Below are 22190 nucleotides of genomic sequence, written 5' to 3' on the forward strand. Positions count from 1 at the left end.
CCCTCCTCTTAGCCCCAAAGCACAATGCAAAATTCTAATAATTAAATTTTTATTTCAGAAACAGGGGCCTTCTTTTTTGTCTCAATTTCAAAAGGAAAAGCCTCTACAGATTCTATAAAGCAGTTAATAGCTCAAATCAGAACAATCTTCAGAAAGAAGAAAGTAGTGCCAGTACCAACTATAATTTTATCGATGGGACACTTTTACGTACGATAATGGTTGTTAGGTGCCGTCAGGTTGCTGTGGTTCATGTATGGCAATTGGCTCTGACACTGGGTGTAACAGACCCTGGGTCCACACCGCCTGGTTTGCGCCATCCTCATAATTGGTGTGTTTGAGCCCTTAGATGCAGCTGCTGTTGTCAGTCCATCTCTTTGATGTGTTGTGGTTAAAAAAGACATACTTTCAGAGATAAGCATGTATTTTGAAGTGATGAAATACCCAAGATTTGCTGCAAAATGATGCCGGGAATGAGGCAAAATTATGCATGTGTGTTAGGAAGAAAAGCACAGCTTAAACAAGCCAGTCAGTCATATGTTGATAATCGTCGAATAATCATCATGGGATAGTTTCTTTGCTTCTGGATACATCTGCATATTGTCATTATAAAAAATGAACTATAAACTAAAATGACGATAAAACAAAGCACAAAGTTAGCAAATCCATGCAGCTCCACCATGTGGGAATAGAGGGAAAAACATGGCTTTGAAATGAGAGCGCTCCGAGCTCATACCCAGTTCGAGACTCTGTGATGTCAAGAATCTTCAAGTCTTCATTTCCCCATGTGTCAAATGGATAGAGGCTTGGAGATAGCATCCTGATGCCACCACCAAGAGGGCACAATCAGAAGGGCTTCAAGGAACCTCGGCGATCATTCATATCCCAGCCTCTCAACCTCTCTTGGATGAGGGACCTCATTAAGAATATGATGAAAACTGTAGACCGCCCCCTCTCAAAAAAAATGAATGTTCCATGTATGTGCACAAGTATATGCATACTATTTTAGTCTAATCTAAATCAGTGTCTTCATTCTGTACCTACATGAAGAGTGAGTTGCTTCCCCACAGATGACCTCCGGGGAAGGTATTATTATCCCACTGTATTCACATAAAGATATTGAGAATTAGGGCAGAATTGACTTAGTGGCAACTGATTTTCAAAAGTGCTCATTAAACACTTTCTAAAATGAATAGTAATGAGCAACTGGGCCCCAAATGAAATTTCTGTCTTGATCAGAAAATTGCAGGCTGGAGCTTTGTGGCTCCCAACCCAAACTGGTCCCCATCCTGTTATCTGGGGTGTCTCCCAATGAGTTTATGTGTATGAGAAGGAGCCAAAAACCTGTCCGTCACACAACTGCAATATTTCAGAAGCTTTAACCGAAGCACCTTGCGTGTTGAGGGTTCCTCTGTTCATGCAGCCTAAGAACTTGCACTTACTAGACCTTGTACAGAGAAGCCTGCTTCTGACACTGACTCTGTGTCCTTCCCGACAAGAGTCCATAGTACAGAAACCATATCTGAGGCAACCCACTGAGCCCACTGCAGCAAGCAAAGGAAAAGACACCCTTTCCTGGCTTATTCAAGAGAAAGGAAGAAAGAAGGCTCTCCTTTTTCATACTTAGAGGCATTTTAACACTTCCCTCTCAGCCCTAATCATTACTGTTCTTTTCCTTAGACACAGAGACCTCTCACTAGCCTAGCTCCCCATCCCGTCAACAACCTCCCCCACGCCCCCGTCAGGATATATACTTATGTCAAGAATGCACATGCCATACCCCCCACCCCCCTGGAGACTAGCGAACTCCCCCTCCTGCACTTTCATTCCAGCATCCGTGAGTCACTGTTGGATTACCTCCTCTGCCCACTGGGTCTTCCTACCTTGTTGAGTGGTTGTGCAGGCGCTCATCTCCGCTCGTGAGCCAGGCAGTGCAGGGAAGGACCAGGAGAGGGCGCACTCGGGGCTATGCCTTCTACCTTGGGTGGGTACTGCCAGGAGGGCTCAGGCTTCCCTCTCTGGAAAGATAGCCACCATCTGCTCTAATCATGTAAGCTTAGTGCAGCCTGGTTTCTCTGTTAAAATAAAATAAAATAAAATAAAATAAAATCACCAAAGACCGTCCCCCCCCAAAAAAAAAGATATTGAGATTCAAAGAACCTCCACTTCTACTTGCCCTGAAAAGTAAGTTCTTAATGACATGTACAATACTATCTGGCCCATGTTTATCTCACAGTCGTCATCTCTCAGCACATGAGGGGAATTCCGCTCCCTGTTGTTTGCTGCCTTCGGAAGCACTTCTGCAGATGTGTAACAATGTAACTGATAATTATTTGCTGTGTGTTGCCTGAGTAGTGGGAAAATGCAAATATGATTTATTACCTTTCTGTTTGGCTGCCTTTGACTTCCCATTGCTTTGTGATAAAAAGCAGAAGCTTTATGGTGGCACTTAGGACCCACCTCACCTACTGTCCAGTGTTCTTTACTGGCTGCCTCTTAACCCCTCACACATGCCAGGCTTTCTCCTGCCTTTGGGCCTTTGTACATGTTCCATCCACGAATGCTCTCTTCGCCTAGCTAAGCTTTGCTCATTCTCAAATGGAAGCTCTCATCCTTAGAGAAGCCTTTCGTATACCAAACCCGTCATCTAAGTTATGAGTTGCCATCAAGTCAGTGCTAACTCAGGGCAACCTCAGGTGTGTTAGCGTGCTCTGTAAGGTTTTTAGTGGCTTCTGGGTGCACTTGAGCCTAACCTTTTGGTGAGCAGCTGAGTGCATGAAGAAATGGTGTGAGGGACACATCTGACCCCTTCCACCTCCCAAGGCTGATGCCACAAGACAGGTCAGCCATGCCTCCACCCGCCATCCCTCTGACACCAACAGTCCCTCCTACAACACTCTACTTCTGTATGTAGGCTTGATAATTCAGTGCAGTGGCCACACGGGGCACACAGATGATGCTCATCATTAAAGGGTTTATTGGGAAAGTTCACAGGTTACAATTCAGGTGAGAAATGCTCTGGGTACCATTATTCAGTCAGGGTACTTTCTTTGCCTATGTGGCCCTCAGCCACTGGGCTTGCCCTCTACTCTGCGAGGGCAATATTACAAAGCGTTTTGAGAGCTGCCAATACATACCCAAAGAGTACCCCACTCCATAAGTCAGTCTTTTGCTCAAAAGCACTCAGCTTTACTTGCTCTGGAGGTTGGGAAATCCATCACTCTGTCTCTTGCTCTACCTCCTGGTTCTGCTGCTCCTCTACTGCTCCTTTCGTGTCAAGGTTGTCTCCTGGATTGAGGAAGTTCAGGGTGCAGGGATCTTGGGGTCCACAGGACAACCTCCAACCCTGGCTCTTCTCACTTGCTTGTAGTGAGAGCCTCACTTTCTGCTTCTGCGATGACGGATTTTATATCCAGCGGGTTGGTAATCACAACTAACCTTGTTAACAATCACTCACAGCTGAATTATAACCTTGTCTGTATCTTTCCCTGCCCCATTAGGAAATCGGAGTTCGACGTTTGTTTGGTGGGAGTAACAGCCTGTGACTAGAGAAGCAGTAGTCAATAAGACACTGCCCTGCAGGGCATTAATTATAACTCTTTATGCCACCCAGGGACTCCCATTACTGGCTCTCCTAAGGCTCACGTCTTTTCTCACCATTTGGTATTTTTATTGGCTTTGTTTAATGTCTGCTTACCCTACTAGAGCAGGAACTGGCAAACTTTTGAGATGGAAGAGCCAATCCTGTCCCTCACAACAATTTTAAAATTATTCAAGAGACATAAATATAGTTTGACAAACAAATGGAATCACCATTATATGAATAATATCCTTTAAAATTTTAATAAATGAAACTATTGGTTTTATTTTCATTTTGAATTTTACTCCTGTGCTACAAGTACGTACAGAAAGAGCTACATATGGCCTGAGAGCTGCCGTTTGCAGACCCCTGGCCTAGAATAAACTCCAGGAAGGAGTGGCTCATGTTTGCTGTCATTACTCTGTCCTCTGCACAGAACGTAACATCTAGATTTCCAGCACACCTTTGTTTATTCCGTGCTGGACAGAGGATGATTTCAATCCTAACTTCCTGCCCCAAAGTATCGCCTACTGCTGTTGATAAGAAGCAGCAGACATTTATTATGTCACTTAAAATTTTTAATTTTCTGAGAAATACTTTCTGAGAAGTGCTGGTTTAAAATAAATGTGAAACTTTTCTTTTTGAAAACATTTTCAGGCAAACGCTTTGCTTCTGGATCAGCTGACAAAAGTGTTATCATTTGGACATCAAAATTGGAAGGCATTCTCAAGTACACGTAAGTAACCTCTTGTCTAGTGTCATAGTTAAATCTAGTGCTGCTATAACAAATCCCATACATGGATGGCTCATGGTTTAGGAGACTAAACGTTCAAATTCAAGGGCTTTGTCCCTCTGTCAGCACTGGGGTAGAGTCCTGTGTCCTTTTAACATTTGTGGGCCTGCCACCCGTTGGAGATCTCCATGTACCCTGGGATCACGCTTTCCTGGGTCCAGAGGCTTTCAGTACAGGGACCCCAGCCCAGATAGTGGGGTTTGCACCTGACACTTCCTTCTTGGTATTTTGAAGCCTTTCTACTTCTGCTTACTTCTCTCTGTTCCTTTTCTCACTGCTGTCGACCTGATGCTGACTCAGAGTGACCCTATAGGAGAGGGTAGAACTGCCCCAAGAATGTCCAAGACTGTACCTCTTTGGATTGGAGCCCAGCGTGTAACCATAATGCCACCATGGCTCCCTCTGTGCCCCCTCCCCCCTTAAGTCTCTTGTAACTAAAAGGTGATGCCAACTAGGCCTCAGAGAAACTCCCTTACATCAGATCAGGGCTGCTGACCTGAGTAAGTGTGTTTCATCTCATCTTTGGCTGAACACATCAGATTACATCATGAGGGATGATTACATTATTGCATAACTGCCAAACCACTGAGAATCATGTCCCAGCCAATTTGACACACATAACAGGGGCTAGGAGGTGGGGCTGGGGGAGGGACACAGCACAGTTCAATCCATGACAATTGTATAGAATTTTTAGTTGGACTTTCTTTGAGTGCCTAAAGGAAAAGCCTTTTAGAAATGTGGGGAAAAGGAACTTTCCCTCTGAAATTGAACTTTGAATTAAACCATAGGTGTGTGTGGTGGCCAGAGGAAAGTTCGTAACAAGTGAGAGAATAATGAGCATTTATTGTTATTATTAATTGAACGTTTCTTTAGGCCTCACAACATTGACTAGTGCTGGGCTAGGTGTTTGCCAGAGCTTCCTCGTCTCAATCAGACATTGCAGATTCCATCCACCCCTACCCCACCTCATCAGGGTCCCCCTCTCAGGGGAGGCTTCACCTCCACACAGAGTCAAAAGCCAGAAATGTAGGTCAGCTGTGCTCCTCCACGCATGGTAGCTCTGCACACGCTCTCTCTGCACCCACCTACCCAGTGAGATCCCTTCACCTTCAGCTCTCAGACTCGATGCTTGCTGCAGGGAGCCTCTTCTGCCCTTCCAGGCTACGCCAGCCTCTGTCATGGCACGTTCCACAGCTCTGGCTACACGTTCCCTTTTGCCACTGGGTGATAACTGCCAGCAGCCTATAAGTGCCATGCAGCAGAGACTGCATCTGTCTTTGCTTATCACCATGTCCCTGGGGCTGGAACAGTGCTGGTACTCAGCAAGCAATATTGGAGCAAATGGGTGAATGACCAAGGGAATGGATGAGGTCATGAATCAAACGTGACCAAGAAATGAAGGAATAAAACTGGAGCCCAGAAGCCATCGTGGTGTGCGGCCCTCACTCATTCCATTTTCATTGTCTGAGTGCTTGCCCTGTCTCCAGGTCGTGGCTGTAATGTCTTCATTGGCCTCCTCAGTATTTCCAGGCCTCCACAAAGCAGTCAGGGGAGCACCATTAATAAAGCACTTACTTTGCTCCTGGCATGAGTGTAGTGCTCGCCGTCATTATCTCATCAGATCACAAGCCTCAAGTTTTCAGCAGATGGTCTCAGGAGAGGGGATGTTTAGCTGTGCCAGAATGGTGGGTAATGTTTCAAGAAGTGCAAAGGGGAGTGAGGGGCAATCCAGGAGAGGGAGGGTTAATCCCAGCTTTGGGCTGGTCGCCTGCTGCAGCTTTGCCCTGTGTGATCAGAGAGGCCATGGGCTCTGGCTTGTCAGTAGTCTGTAGCTGGGCCCACTGAAGCACGTGTGCCTCTGCATGGTAACCGACAGCTGTTTACTCCCCAGGCACAATGATTCTATCCAGTGTGTCTCCTACAATCCAGTGACCCACCAACTGGCATCCTGCTCCTCCAGTGACTTTGGTAGGTTCAGATTCCCAATGTCTTGTCCTGGAATAACTGAACATCTGGGCCCCAAATAATGCTGGCATCCCTGCTGAATGTTGGGGCGAATACTGTGTCTCTCTGTTCCAGGGCTAAGGAGAGGCTGACGGTTCTTTAAACTGGGTAGAAACCAGGAACATGAATGACGGGGTTGAGCCCAGTAAGCATTCTGGGAGCCGGCAGGGAGGGCCCAGGACAGGGATGTGCTAAGAAGGACCCGAGGGCACAGGCACAGCTTTGGAGTTGCCTCTAGAGAAGAAGCCTCCTGCCACTGAAGCTGACAGTGCAGTGGTCCCCACCTCTGTGGGGCCCCATCGCATACATGTGTGAAACTCCACTGTTTCCACCCAGTTTAGGCGGTGTATGCTACTCCTGTGGAGCAGCTGCCACTGTCCTTCCGGAGGCAGTGGGCCCAGGAAGCCTGGCCTCACACATAGTGCCCGCATGGGGGCTGCCATAGAGGAGTGCCCTGCCAGAAAGTCTACTGAGGGAGCGTGTGAAGGCGAGCAGGGTGTAGACCCGTGTTCCCCAAAGTGGGTGAGACCACCCTATGGGGGCAGCTGGAAGGATCCAGGGGCGCTGCAAAAGCAGATACCTACATTTTATCCTGGCTTAGGGACTACAGTACAAAAGTTAATTGCCAAGAGGGTGCCCAGTAATTCCACCCCTCCCCCGAAAAGTTGGCAGTGGGCCAAAAAAGTTTGGGAACTTATGTATAAATTAACTCTATTTGATTAAAACCCGTCTGATTTTCAGCACCATTGAGTCTGTCTGTCTTGTGGAGAGAACTAGGGGCATAGCAGAATGTCCATTGGACCAGGAGGCAGAAAGACCCTAGCCCTCTCTCTGCCTCAGGTTTCTTATCTGAACAGGCCTGTTACCCCCTCTGTCACCCTCCCAGACAGAGTCCTAGGGTTCAGGAGAGAATGTAATTAAAAGCACATTGCACAAATAAAAGGGGGAGGGACTGTCATTTATTAAAACAAAACTGAACCTTTTTTCCCCAACCATGTACGGCATTGGTCTAGACCAGTGATTCTTAACCTTCCTAATGCTGTGACCCTTTAATACAGGGCCTCATGTTGTGGTGACCCCCAACCATAAAATTATTTTCATTGCTACTTCATAACTGTAATTTTGCTAGTGTTATCAATCGGATGACCCCTGTGAAAGGGTTGTTTGACCCCCAAAGGGGTCGCGACCTACAGGTTGAGAACCTCTGGTCTAGACGCTGGCTATGGAGATTAAAAAGACAAGTTAGAATTCTTGCCCACATAGAGTTTGTGGTCTGGGTGGTGGTGGGGTCCCTGGGCAGAAGTAAACAATATCACATTGAGTAAGAATACCAATAATTATTGAATGCGTTGTGCTAGGCACTGTGCTAAGGGTTAAAATGAATTTCTGTTCAAACGCCACGTCAACTCTGAGGCTCCCCGTCGACTGATGAAAAAGAACTAGGGCTCACAGCAGTTGATTTAGTCACAGCTGATGGAGCGCACCCAGGCCCTGTGTGCACTGGACCTGCTTTGGCGAGCACCACTTAAGGAAGCCCCTGGGGAGGAGCCGCCTCTGGCAAGTAGAGGTGATATGTGCACCTGAACCTCCCCTCAGCATCCAAAGGGCAGCGGTTCCCTAAAGACAGTTCAGAGGAAAATAGGAGGAGCAGATGCCAGCACCACTGAGATAAGTGCCGTTCCTTAATTGACAATAAAGCTTTAAAAATATATTTACACAGGTTTAAATGTCTGAGGAGTCACTTTGGACCAGGCTGGAGGGAAAGAAAGAAAACTTTATTTGCTGTTGGAATTTGCTCTGTAAATATCTTTTTACACTAGATGGACCTTCTTGATCATGCTCTGTGGCTCAGGCCAAGAGTCAAATTTGCATATGTTGTCTGGACCACCCCTGCTATTGTGGGGCACTGAAGCAGAAATAGTTGGGGGCTGCTTGTGGGAGCTGGCCTCACTCAAGTGGCCAGTGAGCCAGAGGCAGGGCCCAGTGCAAGTAGGGCCCTATGCTGGGCTGAGGCTTAGGAGAGGAGACTGGACTTTCTGAAGCATTACTCATTACTTTGAATGCTGGGTTGTACACTGGCTGCCATGTAATAGGTATGAATAGTGAAGTTGCCGTTTCTGTGAATGGGAGTTTTAACACCTGAAATGTTGACATTTAACATAGTTTAATAATTTTTTATATATTAGTCATTTAACAAATAAAAACATTTGTTTTAAAAAACTAGAAATTCACCAGTATTATGTATGTGTGTGTGTGTGTGTATGTTTTAAAGAATTAGAGATTCACAGAAAGTTGCAAAGCTAAGATAAAGCTTCCCCTAATGGCGACAACTTAGGTAACAATTGTACAGTGCCATAACTGGGAGACTGGGATTGGCACCGTGTGTAGAGACAGTTCTGTGCCATTTGATCTCGTATGGGTGACCACCACCGCGGTACAGAACTATCCCATCACCACAAGGACATCCCTTTATAATCACCCCCATTCACCAACCCCTATCATTCCTAACCCCGGGTTGCCTCTGATTTGTCTATGACTGTAATTTTACCTTTGAAGAATGGTCTATACATGAGATCATACAGTACATGACCCTTTGAGATTTATTTTTTAATCGACAAAACGCCTTGGCGATCCGTCGAAGTTGCTCCTTTGTTGTTGTGGAGTAGCACTCCAACCAGTGCTGCTGCTTTTATCCTCTTGTGTTGCAGGCTTGTGGTCTCCAGAACAGAAGTCTGTCTCCAAGCACAAATCAAGCAGCAAGGTCACGTGCTGCAGGTAAGTGAAGATGCCTCTGAAGGTGGCCCTGTGTTCTCTCCTTTTCCAAACAAACCCTCACAGCCTAGCTATTTCACACAGCAGAGAAGGAAGGCCTTGTGTTACGAGTGAGCCCAGATCCCTGTATCTTTCTCCTTCTCCAGTCTCATGATAAAAAAGCCTGTGCGCCTTAATCATGAAGCAGAAGAAGACTACAAGTTGCCTTCATGCAGTTCCCTAGCAGCAAGCCCCCTCAACATTCAGTGTACTGTGGGGGGGCTCTCCGGGAATGTGAGGCTGCCTGTCCCCATCACCGTTGTCCAAGCAGCCTGAGCAGTTCTGCTGCTAGTAAGCTCTGTGACCTCTGGAAAGTTACCCAACCTCTTGAACGCCTCATCTGACAAATGAGGTTAAAAACCCTGACTTGGTGGGTTTGTTGTGAATGCACACAACCCAGTGAGTACAAAGCTGCAGTCCAGTGCTGGCATTAAGAGGACACTCCATCAGTGCTAGCCGTGCCTGCTGTACAGCTTCTGAGCGTAGCCTTTCTCTCATTCAACCTCTGTGGAGCACCACTGCATGTCAAGCTCTGCCCTGGGAGCTGGAAATCTACAAAGACAATGATTCTGTCCTTCAGGTGCTCTTTCTGGGCCAGGGGCTGTGATTGAGAATGAGGAGCGCTGACTGGCCTACATATGCAGCAGGCATGTGCTAAGGGCTGGTGTGAAGTATATGGCCACAGAGAAGTGTGGGTGTGCCGCCTACATAGCTCACTGTCGATGCCAGAAACAAGTGGAATTTTAAGTTTGATCCTCTGATTTTATATCAGGACCAAGAATGAAACAAAAACATGGCCCATCTGTTGTAGTCTCATCAGACTCTATTTCTAACCAGGCATCGTCCTTCTCACTGAGTTGTTTGTGTACACAGCTGGACAAATGATGGTCAGTACCTGGCTCTGGGGATGTTCAATGGGGTCATCAGCATCCGAAACAAAAATGGCGAGGAGAAAGTGAAGATTGAACGGCCAGGGGGCTCCCTCTCCCCCATATGGTCTATCTCCTGGAACCCTTCAAGGTATACTTCTAACTATTCTCCTGGAACCATCACTAAACTCTGACACTCTCTCTCTTTCTCTCTCTCTCTCTCTCTCTCTCTCGCTCTCTTTCTCTCTCTCTCTCACTCGTGTGCTATTCAAAAGCTTCTCATCCTACTTAATTGGTCGGTTTTGGACCTGTTCCATTTGAATGGAAGTTTTAAAGAGCCCATCTTGAGTTTTAGAAGGAATCCCAAAGATTTAGCTAAGCAGATAAATGATCTAGACAAACCCAAGGTGTGTCTGGGTGTGTGTTGTGAGTGGTGTGTGCTCTGTGTGTGTAGTGGCATGAGAGGCCACTCCCTTGTAGAGATGGGTAACTGGCCTCTCTGCTGTGGTCCTGTGGAGGCGTCTTTGTAGGACAAGCTTGGAGTGCACATCTGTTTTCATCTTTCCCCCTTTTTAAATTCATCCCTCCAAATCTGGGCAGAGCATGTGCCCAATAGTGAACAGATGAAGATACCTTTTTCCTGAGCATTTTTTTTTTTTGCCATCCTTTGACAAATAGTACACAATGAAAGCCCCCATAGCCAATGGTCCCATCAATTCAACCTTACACACGCCTTCCTTTTTAGGCTCAGGTGACTTTGAGGGTAGACTAACAGATTTCTGTACTCTTTGTATAGTCCTATAAAAGCCCCCCACCCCACCCCCAGAGTCCTTTCATGGTAAATTAAAGGCTACCTTACCACCAAGTACTTAATGTTTATCAAACTATTACCATTTTATAGACAGGTACCTACTTAATTTAGAAGGTTGTTTAGATCCATTGCCTGTCCTGCCCTAGATTAGTATGCTTCTTCCTGAATCATTTTGTCCATCCTGGGCGGCACCATGTACATCTAATGCCTTCAAGGCCATTATCTTGCCTCAGAGTTCCTGTTGTTTGGGTCTGTGGCCACAGATGACTCTGCGGTTCCTGGGTGCCATTTTTAATTCATGAGGAACAGGATACCCAGTGTACCGAGTGGCTGTCCTCCTCCGGATAGGGCTGGGGGACTCCCTGACAGGTTTTGAAATGATAGCTTGAGTGTAGTTCTAGGCAATGTGACTGTGAACAACCACTTACTATCTACAGCCGATGGGAGAGATTCTGGATGGACAGAGAGAACAAGGATGCCGAGGAAATCACTGTCAACAGATATTTTCAGGAGCTCCCTTCCACTTTGAAGTCAGCAGTGTACAGTAGTCAGGGTAGTGAGGCAGAGGAAGAGGAGCCAGAGGAAGAGGACGACAGTTCCAGGGCCGTCAACTCGTGAGTCTGTCCCGAGGAGCAAGAACCCTCCTGGTCAGCCCCCAGGTGTCCACGCAGACCTGCAGAGGCAGAGGCTGGCGCAGGCACCTTTGCCGAGAGGGCCCAGGGGGCCATGCCGGGCTGGGGGAGTTGTTGATGCAAGCTCCTGCAGCAAGGGAACACACCCTGCCAAGTTGTGCGTGGGGGTCCAAGTGTCCTTTGAGAAATTCTCGGCAAGACTGAACACTCTAAAGAAGGTTCAGGTTTTCTGGAACACCCGTTCCCTGAGAAAACCACAGTTGGGATTCTGGTGCATCTCCCTTCAATCTTTTAGCATGGTCATACAATTAACTCAATGATATAATGACATCTTCTTGTGTGTGTGGTCCCCAACCTGGAGTGAACTCTCTCCGGTAACGTTAGACGTCCTTTGAAAGGGGGCTCTTCGTGTCTGCATCTGGCAGCCTTGTGTCGTTCTTGAGCTTTCCCCCTTGCCCCTCACTTATCACGACGACACACCCTGGAGAGGATCCCCTCACGTCCACGCGCCTTGCATGCAAATCCTGGCTGCCTCGGCCTTCTCCTCTTCAGTTGTGACTATACGGGAGCAACCACTGGTGTGCTGGGTGTGTGGTGGGCTGGGCTGGGTGACCAGGACATTCTTTAGGGGCCACAGGAAGATGTTGTGGGCTTGCAGCCTCCATGTGAACTTCAACTAGAGCAGCCCTACCATGGCTCTTGTTTGACTTGAGTTCGCATGTTTTTTGTTTTGTTTTTGATTCAGGGTCCCACTGCCAAGTGGGTTGAGGGTAGGGGAAGAGGCTGAAACAACTAACCCAGTTCTTGGGCTCTCAGAGCCGGTAGAGCTCCCTGGGGCTAGGCTCCAGGCATGTTTTTAGACTTCAGTGCCACTTCCATAGAGCTCACCTACAGAAGCTGGGATAACCCTCTCTTGCTGACCACATGCCATTAGGTCTTTGTCTTCTTCCCCCCTTAACAATGAGTTGGTGCTCATGATGGTTTGCCACTGTTGGCTGGGTATCAAATCAAAGCTTCCCATACCTGTCTGTCAACTGGTGCTGCCAGGTGACCAAAAGCGCTCAGAAAAGTGGGAGTTAAACACAGGAGAGGCCAGGCCAGCTGGGTAAAGACCTGCCTCAAGGGCTGGGAACATCTCTATCTTGAACTGGATTCCTGAGTAGCCCACTCCCCAGCCTCAGCCTCAGCCTCAGGCCCCACCCTTGGGCTGGTTCTGTGGCCAAGACCCAAGGCGCCACTACTGACATTGCTCTGTTTCAGACATGGCTGTTGGTCCTCAAAGGGCCCACTGCTCTCTGTGATTAGATCCACTGAGGAACCATTTCACCTGTGTGGGAAGCCCAACCAAGAGGAGCCTTTTCTAGGCAAGCAGTGTTCCCACTATCCATTAATAAGTCAGAGTCCGTGTCTTCCCGCCGCCACAGATAGGCTTCTTAGCCATCTCCCCAAAAGCTTAGCACCTAAGCGAAAAGCATTCTTGGATCTGCAACCTTGCTCTCTCTCAGCTCCGCTTCCCAGAAAGTTTCAAATGAGGGCTTTAGCCTCTTCAGTTTGGCAGTGCCCCATCACCAGAAGCTCATGGCAAGGGGTTCAGGGAAATAACAGAATCCAGGAGGGGCTCCAGCTTCCCCTCTGCTTCGTCCCATCGGGCAGATTTTTGGCCTCGGTACATCTGTACTACATTTGGCACGCTGACAGCCTGGGCCAGGCTTTCTGTTCCTATTGTTTGTAAAACCCTTAGGGCTTCCCTCCTCCACAGACCATGGCCCCACATAACCTCTTTTGTCTTCTGTTGATTAGAGAGGAACGTAATGACATCCTGGCCGTAGCTGATTGGGGACAGAAACTTTCTTTCTACCAGCTGAGTGGAAAACAGGTATGTATCTCTGTCCAAAGCCAGTGGGAGGTACAGTTGCAGTTATACTTGTTAAAGTATATTTTGGCCTTCTGAGGTATCATTATTATTAATTATATGTTGTTATTCTTAACTTCTACTTATGGAGCATTTACTGTGACACTAGGTACTGAGTTCAGTGCTTTGATCTTGATCTCATTTAAGTCTTACACCATTCATTTTAGAAAGGAGCACACAAAGTCACAGCAGGAAAATACTATGCCCAAGGCCCATCGAGTAAATGATGTGCCTAGGACTGAAACCCAAATTCCTTAGACTCTGAATGCTTCACTCTTGTCCTGACCCTACTGTCTTATGTGCACTCACCCTGCAACCCTGAATGAGCGGCCACTTAGGCTACCCTTCAGCCCATGGTAGGAACAGCTGACTTAGGACAGTGTATTCCGGGCATCTGCCCTGAAACTGCTCACAAGTTGGGGGAGTGGGGAGCCACACTTGAGAGTAGACAGTCCCAGTGTGGTGCAGTAAGTGGCACAGTGGAGCATTGGACAGACAGGTGTGGGGACACAGCGAGGATGACACATTGCTTGTGGGGGTGGGACTGTTCTTGGTGGCAACCTTAGAGCAAGGGAGGAACCCAGCACCTTGCATCAGTACAGTTCTGTCGGCATGTCCCGCACCAGATGTGGGGAATCAGACTCTTCAAGTATTTTTACCCCCTTCTTCTCTCCTACCCTGTGAGACCCTTTACTATGATGGCCCATCACACAACTAGATGATTTCTGTGGTCACCTCTTCAACCTCATTGATTCATCTTTTATCTCCAGTATTAGGTTAAGGTCATGAACTTCTTATTTCAGTTCTAGAATTTAATTTGTTTTTTGTGTCCCTCTGCCCCCCTATATTTTCCTGCTGAATACGCTTCATTCACAGCAAGCATCGTTTCTTTCTATCTTTGAGCATAATTCTAATGTTGTAAAATTCTCATATGTGAATCCAAGCTTCTGGGCCATCTTAAGGTTTGTCTCCATTGATAGTCTTTGCTTTTGAAAATGATCTATATTTTCCTGCTTTGGGGATTTGGGTTTGTATCGGCGATATTGTGGAGAATGTGTTGTCGAGATCCTGGTTTCTAGTCTGCTGCCCTGACGATTGTTGTTTGCTTGTTTCAGCAGACATAACTTTTGCTGTACTCAAATTCAGTTTCATCTGTCCTCTGGAAGGCAGCAGCTGGAACCTCTGCTCAGTTCTTTTAGCCTGAGCGAGACTGTCTGACATCTGCCTGACACATATGTACTTCAAAGGCTCTCCCGATAGGCAGCAGAGTTTCTGGGCAGAATTTAGACACTCCTCTGCCTCGCTCTGTCCTGAGATCTCCCATCTGAGTTTGCAGCCGCTCCCGTCACCTGACATTCTGTGGTCGCCTAGCAGCATGGGGCTGGGCCTGCCTCTGGGAATAAAAATGGAAAACCCTCTCGTGCCCTTCCGCTCTCCCCGACACAGACTGCTCCGGCTTCCGCCAGGTTCTGGCTGCTCTCTTCATGTCTTCGGCTGGGACGGCCGTGCTTGGTGCGGGGTGCGCGGTTGTTACCTGCAGGAGGGCTGCTTTAGTAGGAGCTGCTGCGCTGCAGACCTTCCATGTCACGACCAAGATATCCCTGGTTTTCCCAAGAGATTTGCTAGCTTTGTGCAAAAACCAGAGAACATTTTGTTTAGGGGACATTTGAGATTCTTTAAAAGGAAAAACTGAATATATTAAATTTATAGTTGCCGTCTGAAGCTAGTTTAAGCAGAATTAATTGACTGAGTCATGCTTGGTTTACTGCAACTAAATTTGTAAATAGGCGAATATGTTTAAATTGAACTTAAAAATTTAAGGAGAAGCTAGCTAGGCTTCTAGAGTTATTTCTTTAATACATTTTTTTGGTTTTTTAATTAATAAATCATTTTATTGGGGGTTCTTACAGCTCTTTTAACAATCCATACATCAATTATATCAAACATATTTGTACTTCTTTAATAAATTGATTCTTCATATGATGACAGGGGTAATCGCATATTGTTTGTATTCTCAAAAGCCACTTCTCAGGGGCACCAGAAAACCCCAGTGACTGTAAGGAGGAGATATCAGATTAAACTACAGAGAACAGGAAGCACAGGGGGCTAGATGTGTTCAGGAGTCTGGCCTCCGTTCTGAAAGCTGAGGGAACACCATCAAGAAAGTGATTAGACAACGTGCAGGGTGGGTTTTATAAATTACCTATCTGGTAAGGGGCTTGTAGGCCCAAGGAGTATTCTGACTCAGTAATGAAAAGACAAACAAATACAAAGTAGGCAAAGGATGTGAATAGACAAATGGTCAATAAGCACATGAACAGATGCTCAACATCATTAGCAGTCTGGAAAATGCACATCCAACCACAGTGAGTAGCCACTGTGTACCTGCTGGGATGGAGAAAGCGGACCCTCCTGTCAGACGGATGGGAATGTGAAAGGGTACACTTGCTTTGGAACATGGTGTTGCCATTTGACAGCAAGTCTGCGTTTGGAGAGATGTGAGCCGGAAAGTGTTACTGAGAGGGTTCCAGTTCATACCTGCATGGTTTCTTGCAAACAAACCCCAGTTAAACACGCCTGCAGACAAGTTCTCTCAGAAACATACTTGTCATAGTTTTGTTAGTGGCCCAGTCAATGCAGTGGCTTCTGAGCGGATCTTTGGGGCCAGTTTAGTTCAGGACACAAGAGTCAACTCAGAAGACTATGGGAACGGTTATTTTCCGATCCCGAAAGGGTAATCTTGAATTTTCTTGACAGACACAGAAAAATTAAGGGACTTATTAGGAAGAGCTTGAAGAAAATTGAGAACTGCACTGGTGAGGAAAGGCCAAAAGAGTTGTACAGAGGATTGTCTTTCCTTCGCAACAGTACACCTGTTCATTCTTGGAGGGTAACCGAGCTGTCCTCGAATTGGATGGACCAGCAACCACATTTCTCTGATAGTAGTTAGGTGGGACGGGAGCCTCTTCAGCCTCCAGGGATTGTTCCGTGGAGGGGAGAGGTGCTGCGCTAACACAGGAGGCACGGTTGGCCAGCTCTCTTCTATCTTCCCTCCGCCCATTAAAGCCCGAGATCAAACTTGTTGCCTTCCAGTGATTTCCGATTCTTCGTGACCCCATAGAGTAGACTGGCCCGTTGAGTTTTCTAGGCTGTCATCTTTATGGAAACTGAGTGCCACAACTTTCTCCTGTGGAACAGCTGGTAGGTTTGAATGACCAACCTTTTGGCTAGCAGCTTAGCACTTCCATTAAAGGTGGGGAGGGACCCTTCATGGAAAGGAGGGAGACTATAATGAATTCAGAAATGGCTCTCTTCAGAAAGGGTTGTTCCCCGGGTGTGTGTGCTTTCTCCGCAGATTGGGAAGGATCGCCCACTGAACTTTGACCCCTGCTGCATCAGCTACTTTACTAAAGGGGAGTACATTTTGCTGGGGGGCTCAGACAAGCAAGTATCCCTTTTCACCAAGGATGGAGTGCGGCTTGGGACTGTTGGGGAGCAGAACTCCTGGGTGTGGACCTGTAAAGTGAAACCCGATTCCAACTACGTGGTAAGAGGGAGTTTCTTCTGCTAGGCCATTGCTTGAGGAGGTGCTAACCATTCGTCCTGCTTAGTCTGTCAGATCACTGCCACTTGCTCCCGATAAATGGGAGTGTGGGCTCTCTCTCCACACAGAGCTGACTACACTCTCTTTCGCTCCAGGTGGTAGGCTGCCAGGATGGCACCATTTCCTTCTACCAGCTAATTTTCAGCACAGTTCATGGGCTCTATAAGGATCGGTATGCCTACAGGGACAGCATGACTGACGTCGTTGTGCAGCACCTGATCACTGAGCAAAAAGGTAAAAGGCAGGTATGGCCCCCTGCCCTCAGGCATTGGGAAGAGGGATAGGGCGAGGGAGCTGGTGAGTGAAGTCATGCGCTTTTGAAAACATGTCAGACCATTGCTTCTTTCCTCTTCTTCTTTTTTGGAAGCAGTAACCCCCCTATCTAAAAACTTATACACACAGAATCTAGCAGATGATGATTCCCAGGCCACCTGGGACATGGCTTTCTGACTACAGGAAGATAACTTGTAACAGAGCAGGGTAGAGGGGATGGGGCACGCTGTGGGCTGATACTCCAGTGCCTTCTGGGGTGCTTCTCACTGTGTTCTCCACTGGCCTCCTGGTGAACCCCTCCGCTGAGACAAGCAGGGGGAGTGGGGCGAGCATGGGTTAGGGCCATAAGATCAGGACTCTAGTCTTAATGCAGCTGGTCCGAGTTCAAACCACATTCTCCTCCTCCTGGTTAAATGAACAGAGTGTGTTCATGTCCAGATGTGCTGTCACCACACACTGCCAGGGCGTGTGGAGCCCCCAGCTGGGTGGTCCCCATCCGGGAGCACCTCTATCTGAAGCCTCCAGCTGTGATAATATGGATGTATTCACTTAAGTATCTCCCTTGGGTCCCTTCTGGGCCTGTGCCCTTCACCCCGTCTCAAATGAAAGTATGTGTACCAGTTTACAACCAAGTGTGTACTGCTGTCCAGGGAAGTCTGTGGGAGTGGCCAGAGCTGGGATCAGTTCCATGGGTAGGCCATTGGTATTCAGCAGAGGAGTGTACCTTTAGAATCAGCACGTGATGAAATTTTATTTTCCATCCCTAATTGCAAGCTTTTGACCACAAAGATTGTATTGTTTATGGCTTTGAATCCCAGTGCTTAGCAGAGTTGATTGTACACATCAGATACTCTGTAAAGATTTTTTGATGAGAGTGTCTCGCTTTAATTGCCAGTAGCATTAAGTAAATGATAGCTTTTAATTTCTCTGTCTTCTACTTTACTTAACAACCTCTTCTAGAGCTAGCTTTTTTCCCCCTCCCCTTCTTTGACAGTTCGGATTAAATGCAAAGAGCTTGTCAAGAAAATTGCCATCTACAAAAATCGATTAGCTATCCAACTGCCAGAGAAAATCCTCATCTATGAGCTGTATTCAGATGACTCGTCTGACATGCATTACCGGGTGAAGGAGAAGATTGTCAAGAAGTTTGAGTGCAACCTCCTGGTGGTGTGTGCAGATCACATCATCCTCTGCCAGGTGGGCAGCAGCCCGTGGGCGGGGTCACTTAGAGCCGCCTCCAGCTCCCCTCGAGGTAGACCACCTGGAACAAGGCTGTACAGTTGGTCACTAGTGTCTGATCTTTGCTCTCATTGTACCGAAGTCTTGTTGAACCAGATCTGTTAGAAAGCCCTGGGCCATAAACAGAAACTTAAAAAAAATATTGTAGAGTATTATACTGGGATTAGATAATTGAATATGTTAATTGACATCCCACAATATGTGTGTGTGTGTGTGTGTGTGTGTGTGTGAGAGAGAGAGGGAGAGAGGGAGATAGACAGATAGACAGACAGACATGGTGGGAGTAAACATAAAACTGTGTGGTATCAACTCAAAAATAATTTTACTTCCTGAGAGGTTTTCGCCCCCAAAAGAAAAAATGTTTTTTCAAGTCAAGTTTGCTTCCTAGGAAGTCTAGGTCAGAGCTAACTGAAGTTTGGAGAGAAGGCCAGCCTGGCACCTCTCTTGGAAGTGCTGGTGGGTTTATCCCTCTGAGGCCGAAAGGGAGGAGCCCGGGTGGCTCAACAGTGAAGTACTCAGCTGCTCCAGAGAAAGACTTAGCAACCTGCTCCCATGAATATCCCAGCCTATAAAATCCCGTGGAGCAGTTCTGCTCTGTCACGTAGGGTCACTGTGAGTCCGAATCAGCTGCACAATAGCTAACAACTAGGATGATCCAAACCACAAAACCAAAAATTACTGCTTTCGAGTTGATTCTGACAGGTTTCTGAGACTGTAAGTATTTACAGGAGTAGAAAGCCCCATCTTTCTTCCATGGAGTTGCTGGTGGTTTCAAACTGCTCACCTTGCGGTTAGCAGTCCAGTATGTAGCCCACTATGCCACCAGGGCACTGACACTAGGACCATAGGGGGGTTACGATGGAAGAAATCCTTTAGGAATCACTGTAGTGTAAAGTCTTACTAAAATTGCTCCCAAATTCTAGAACCGTGGCGCCTTCGGTAGGATAGATGTGGCACATGGGTGTACTTTTGGGTGCCACCGCTAAGGCTAAGGCGGCCGGAGATCTACAATAAACATCTGAGCTCAGTGGGAGGGACTTTCACGATGGCGTAACAATGTCAATTGTGGGGACTAGGTGGAGTTGGAGTAGCAGATATGTAGGTGCTCCTTCTCCCTAGTGACAGGAGGACTCCTTGGGAGGCCAAGAGCACTCCCTCTGCTGGGCACCCGTGCAGACCCTGGCTTGCTTTCCTCTCTAGGAGAAAAGGCTGCAGTGCCTGTCCTTCAGTGGGGTGAAGGAGCGGGAGTGGCAGATGGAGTCTCTCATTCGCTACATCAAGGTGATTGGTGGCCCTCCAGGAAGAGAAGGCCTGTTAGTGGGCCTGAAGAATGGGCAGGTGAGTTCCCCATTGCATCCTTTGCCAGGCAGCTTACAGATGACTGCTACACTAGTTGTGACCCTGTGGTGTTTCCCCAGGGCAAGCAAAGGACTGACTGCTCCCCTCCATGGGCACATGAGAGGGCAGCTCAGAGTTGAGTTTTCTGAGAACAGGTGTGAGGAGCAGTGGCCTTCTGATTATTAGCCCGCCCACATGTGGCCAACTTAGTTCTGTGGCCTCTGGGCTGCACAGTGTGAAGCAGATTTATGTACTTACAGTCACCCAGAAGATGGAGGTTTGCTAGAGATGTGGCTCACTAGGGAGGGAGGCAGAGGTAATAACCTAGGTTGGGGCCCTATTAGGGAAATGAATGAGTTAGAGCAGTGTTTCCCAACATGCATCTCAGAGAAGGGCTCTCAGGATATCACTGGGTGACATAGGAAAATGAGTCCTTCAGTCTGGCAAATCTAGGTTACACAAAGTTACACAGCTTTCTGTGTGTGAGAGTTCTTTTCTCAAAATAAGAAAAGTTCTAAGTGGGCCATGTGGAAATGTGACAGGGAAAATGTAATTGCATTAGCCTAAAAGCCAAGCTGTGTAGCAGATGGTTTCTGGCTGAGCCTTGTCAGGTCTTTCCTGGGCATGGAGATGGTGGGTATGAGAGTGCTGGGAGCCATGGAGAAGCAACAGCACAGGAGGAAGGGAAGGGCCCACTTCTCACAATAAGTGAGCATTTCCAGCGTGATGGTTGAGAACATGGTCAGGGTGACCTGGATCTGTGTTCCCGCTTCACTGCCCCTCAGCTTTGTCCCCTGGAGGAGCTTAGGTTTTTCAAACGAAGACAATACCAGTTTCACAGGGCTGTCTCAAACAGTCACTACATTACCATGGCCACCACCCTCATTCTTCTTTTGCTGTGATTCTAGCAGTGTTTATAGAGGCCTCCCACAGCTCTGCATGATGGTATCTCCCAACCCTGCAGTTGTGGGCAACGCCCTTAACAAATCCCCAGACAGAACAAGCATTAAGGTGAGTTGGTATTTCTCAGGGCCTGCCATGCCATTACTTGGGCTGCCTCTGATAAACCATAGCCCCGTCCCTTATGGATCAAGTGCTCCTGTCTTCCAACAAATGTTAGAGTATCTAGTGAAGTTAGTGGGTGTTCTTAGAGAACACATGGCAGTTCAACAGCTTGGCAGTGGTCCAGGATCTTATCACTATGGTGATGCACACATTTTTTTTTTCTTCTGAAATTTCTCCAGATCTTGAAGATCTTTGTGGACAATCTCTTTGCCATCGTCCTGCTCAAGCAGGCCACAGCTGTGCGGTGCTTGGATATGAGCGCCTCCCGAAATAAGCTGGCCGTGGTGGATGAGAACGACACGTGCCTGGTGTACGACATTCACACCAAGGAGCTGCTCTTTCAAGTGAGGTCTAAGAGAGCGGTGGGCCTTTGATTAGAGCCCCACTGGGCAATGCTCAGCTCACAGACCCCTGGGAGGGACAATGAGGCATCAGGGCTGAGCACAGGCACCAGGCCTTAGGCCCCCTTCACATCCTGCCCTCCCGGCTCGCTGGCTGCAGGACCTGGGCAAGTCTTTGAACTTTGTAGCATGGAAGGGCAGTGACACCTCTCTTGCAGAGCTACTGTGAGCAGTAAGTGAGACCATCTAAGTGGTTCTCTCAGTCAGTGGGGTCATAAGGTGATAGTTTTCTTTTTAAGAAGTTTGCCTCTCACCTATTGGGGGCTGCCTGCATCTCTGAGTGACCCAGCCACCATAAGGAAAAGGGATCAATTTTATCATCCAAAAGGAAGGACAGGATGTTGAGAAGCCTGCCCTCCTACTGTTTCACAAGGATGTTATGAGTCAGCAAAATGTGGAAGGCTTCGACCTTTGGGGGCACAGGCATTGTTTAAACAGCATTCAGTCCCATGACTGGAGGAAGCGTGTCATTGGAGAAGAATGCCCTGCAGCTCCAAAAGCAGTGACTGCTGGCTTTCTGCCGGACTCTGGCCACCCTGGGCCTTGGCAGGGCTCTCACGCTGGGCGGGGCTGCTTTGCCCCAAGCTGGAACCTCTCCCGACTGGCTTCTCCTTGGCCGATACAGTTTCCCAGTGTTACGGGCGACGTAGGTCTTCTCCTTGTCCCCCTGTGTGGAACCGGTAGGATGGAGGGTGACTAGAGAGGGGAGCTGTCTCAGGCAATTGGAAGGGGATCGCTGGCTCCCACTAGCCCAGAGGTGACTCCTAACTGATAGAAACTCACTCAGGTCAATGGAGACTCAGAGTGGTTTTGGGGCAAGAGCAGAGGTTTGGCCTTCAGACCAACCTGGGCTCTCGGCCC

General features: G+C 47.7%; 1 protein-coding gene across 3 annotated transcripts in view; it reads left to right on the plus strand.

Annotated features, from left to right (window-relative positions):
- Positions 1-22190, plus strand: part of IFT122 (intraflagellar transport 122) — a 63366-nt gene that overhangs the window by 7270 nt on the left and 33906 nt on the right. Inside the window, exons 3-13 of one of the 3 annotated variants that reach the window (XM_045289856.1) lie at positions 4235-4313; positions 6262-6338; positions 9083-9149; positions 10059-10205; positions 11303-11479; positions 13298-13373; positions 16765-16956; positions 17109-17247; positions 18281-18483; positions 19726-19863; positions 21108-21272. In XM_045289856.1, coding sequence (XP_045145791.1) covers positions 10093-10205; positions 11303-11479; positions 13298-13373; positions 16765-16956; positions 17109-17247; positions 18281-18483; positions 19726-19863; positions 21108-21272 — 1203 coding nt within the window. In that variant the 5' untranslated portion in view covers positions 4235-4313; positions 6262-6338; positions 9083-9149; positions 10059-10092. Of the gene's footprint in view, positions 1-4234; positions 4314-6261; positions 6339-9082; positions 9150-10058; positions 10206-11302; positions 11480-13297; positions 13374-16764; positions 16957-17108; positions 17248-18280; positions 18484-19725; positions 19864-21107; positions 21273-22190 lie in introns of those variants that run through there. The other 2 variants (XM_045289855.1, XM_045289853.1) reach the window with 2 other exon arrangements.

The sequence above is a fragment of the Echinops telfairi genome, unplaced genomic scaffold (assembly GCF_000313985.2).
Source record: "Echinops telfairi isolate 266 unplaced genomic scaffold, ASM31398v2 ScPeMD7_31;HRSCAF=116, whole genome shotgun sequence".
NCBI lineage: Eukaryota > Metazoa > Chordata > Mammalia > Afrosoricida > Tenrecidae > Echinops > Echinops telfairi.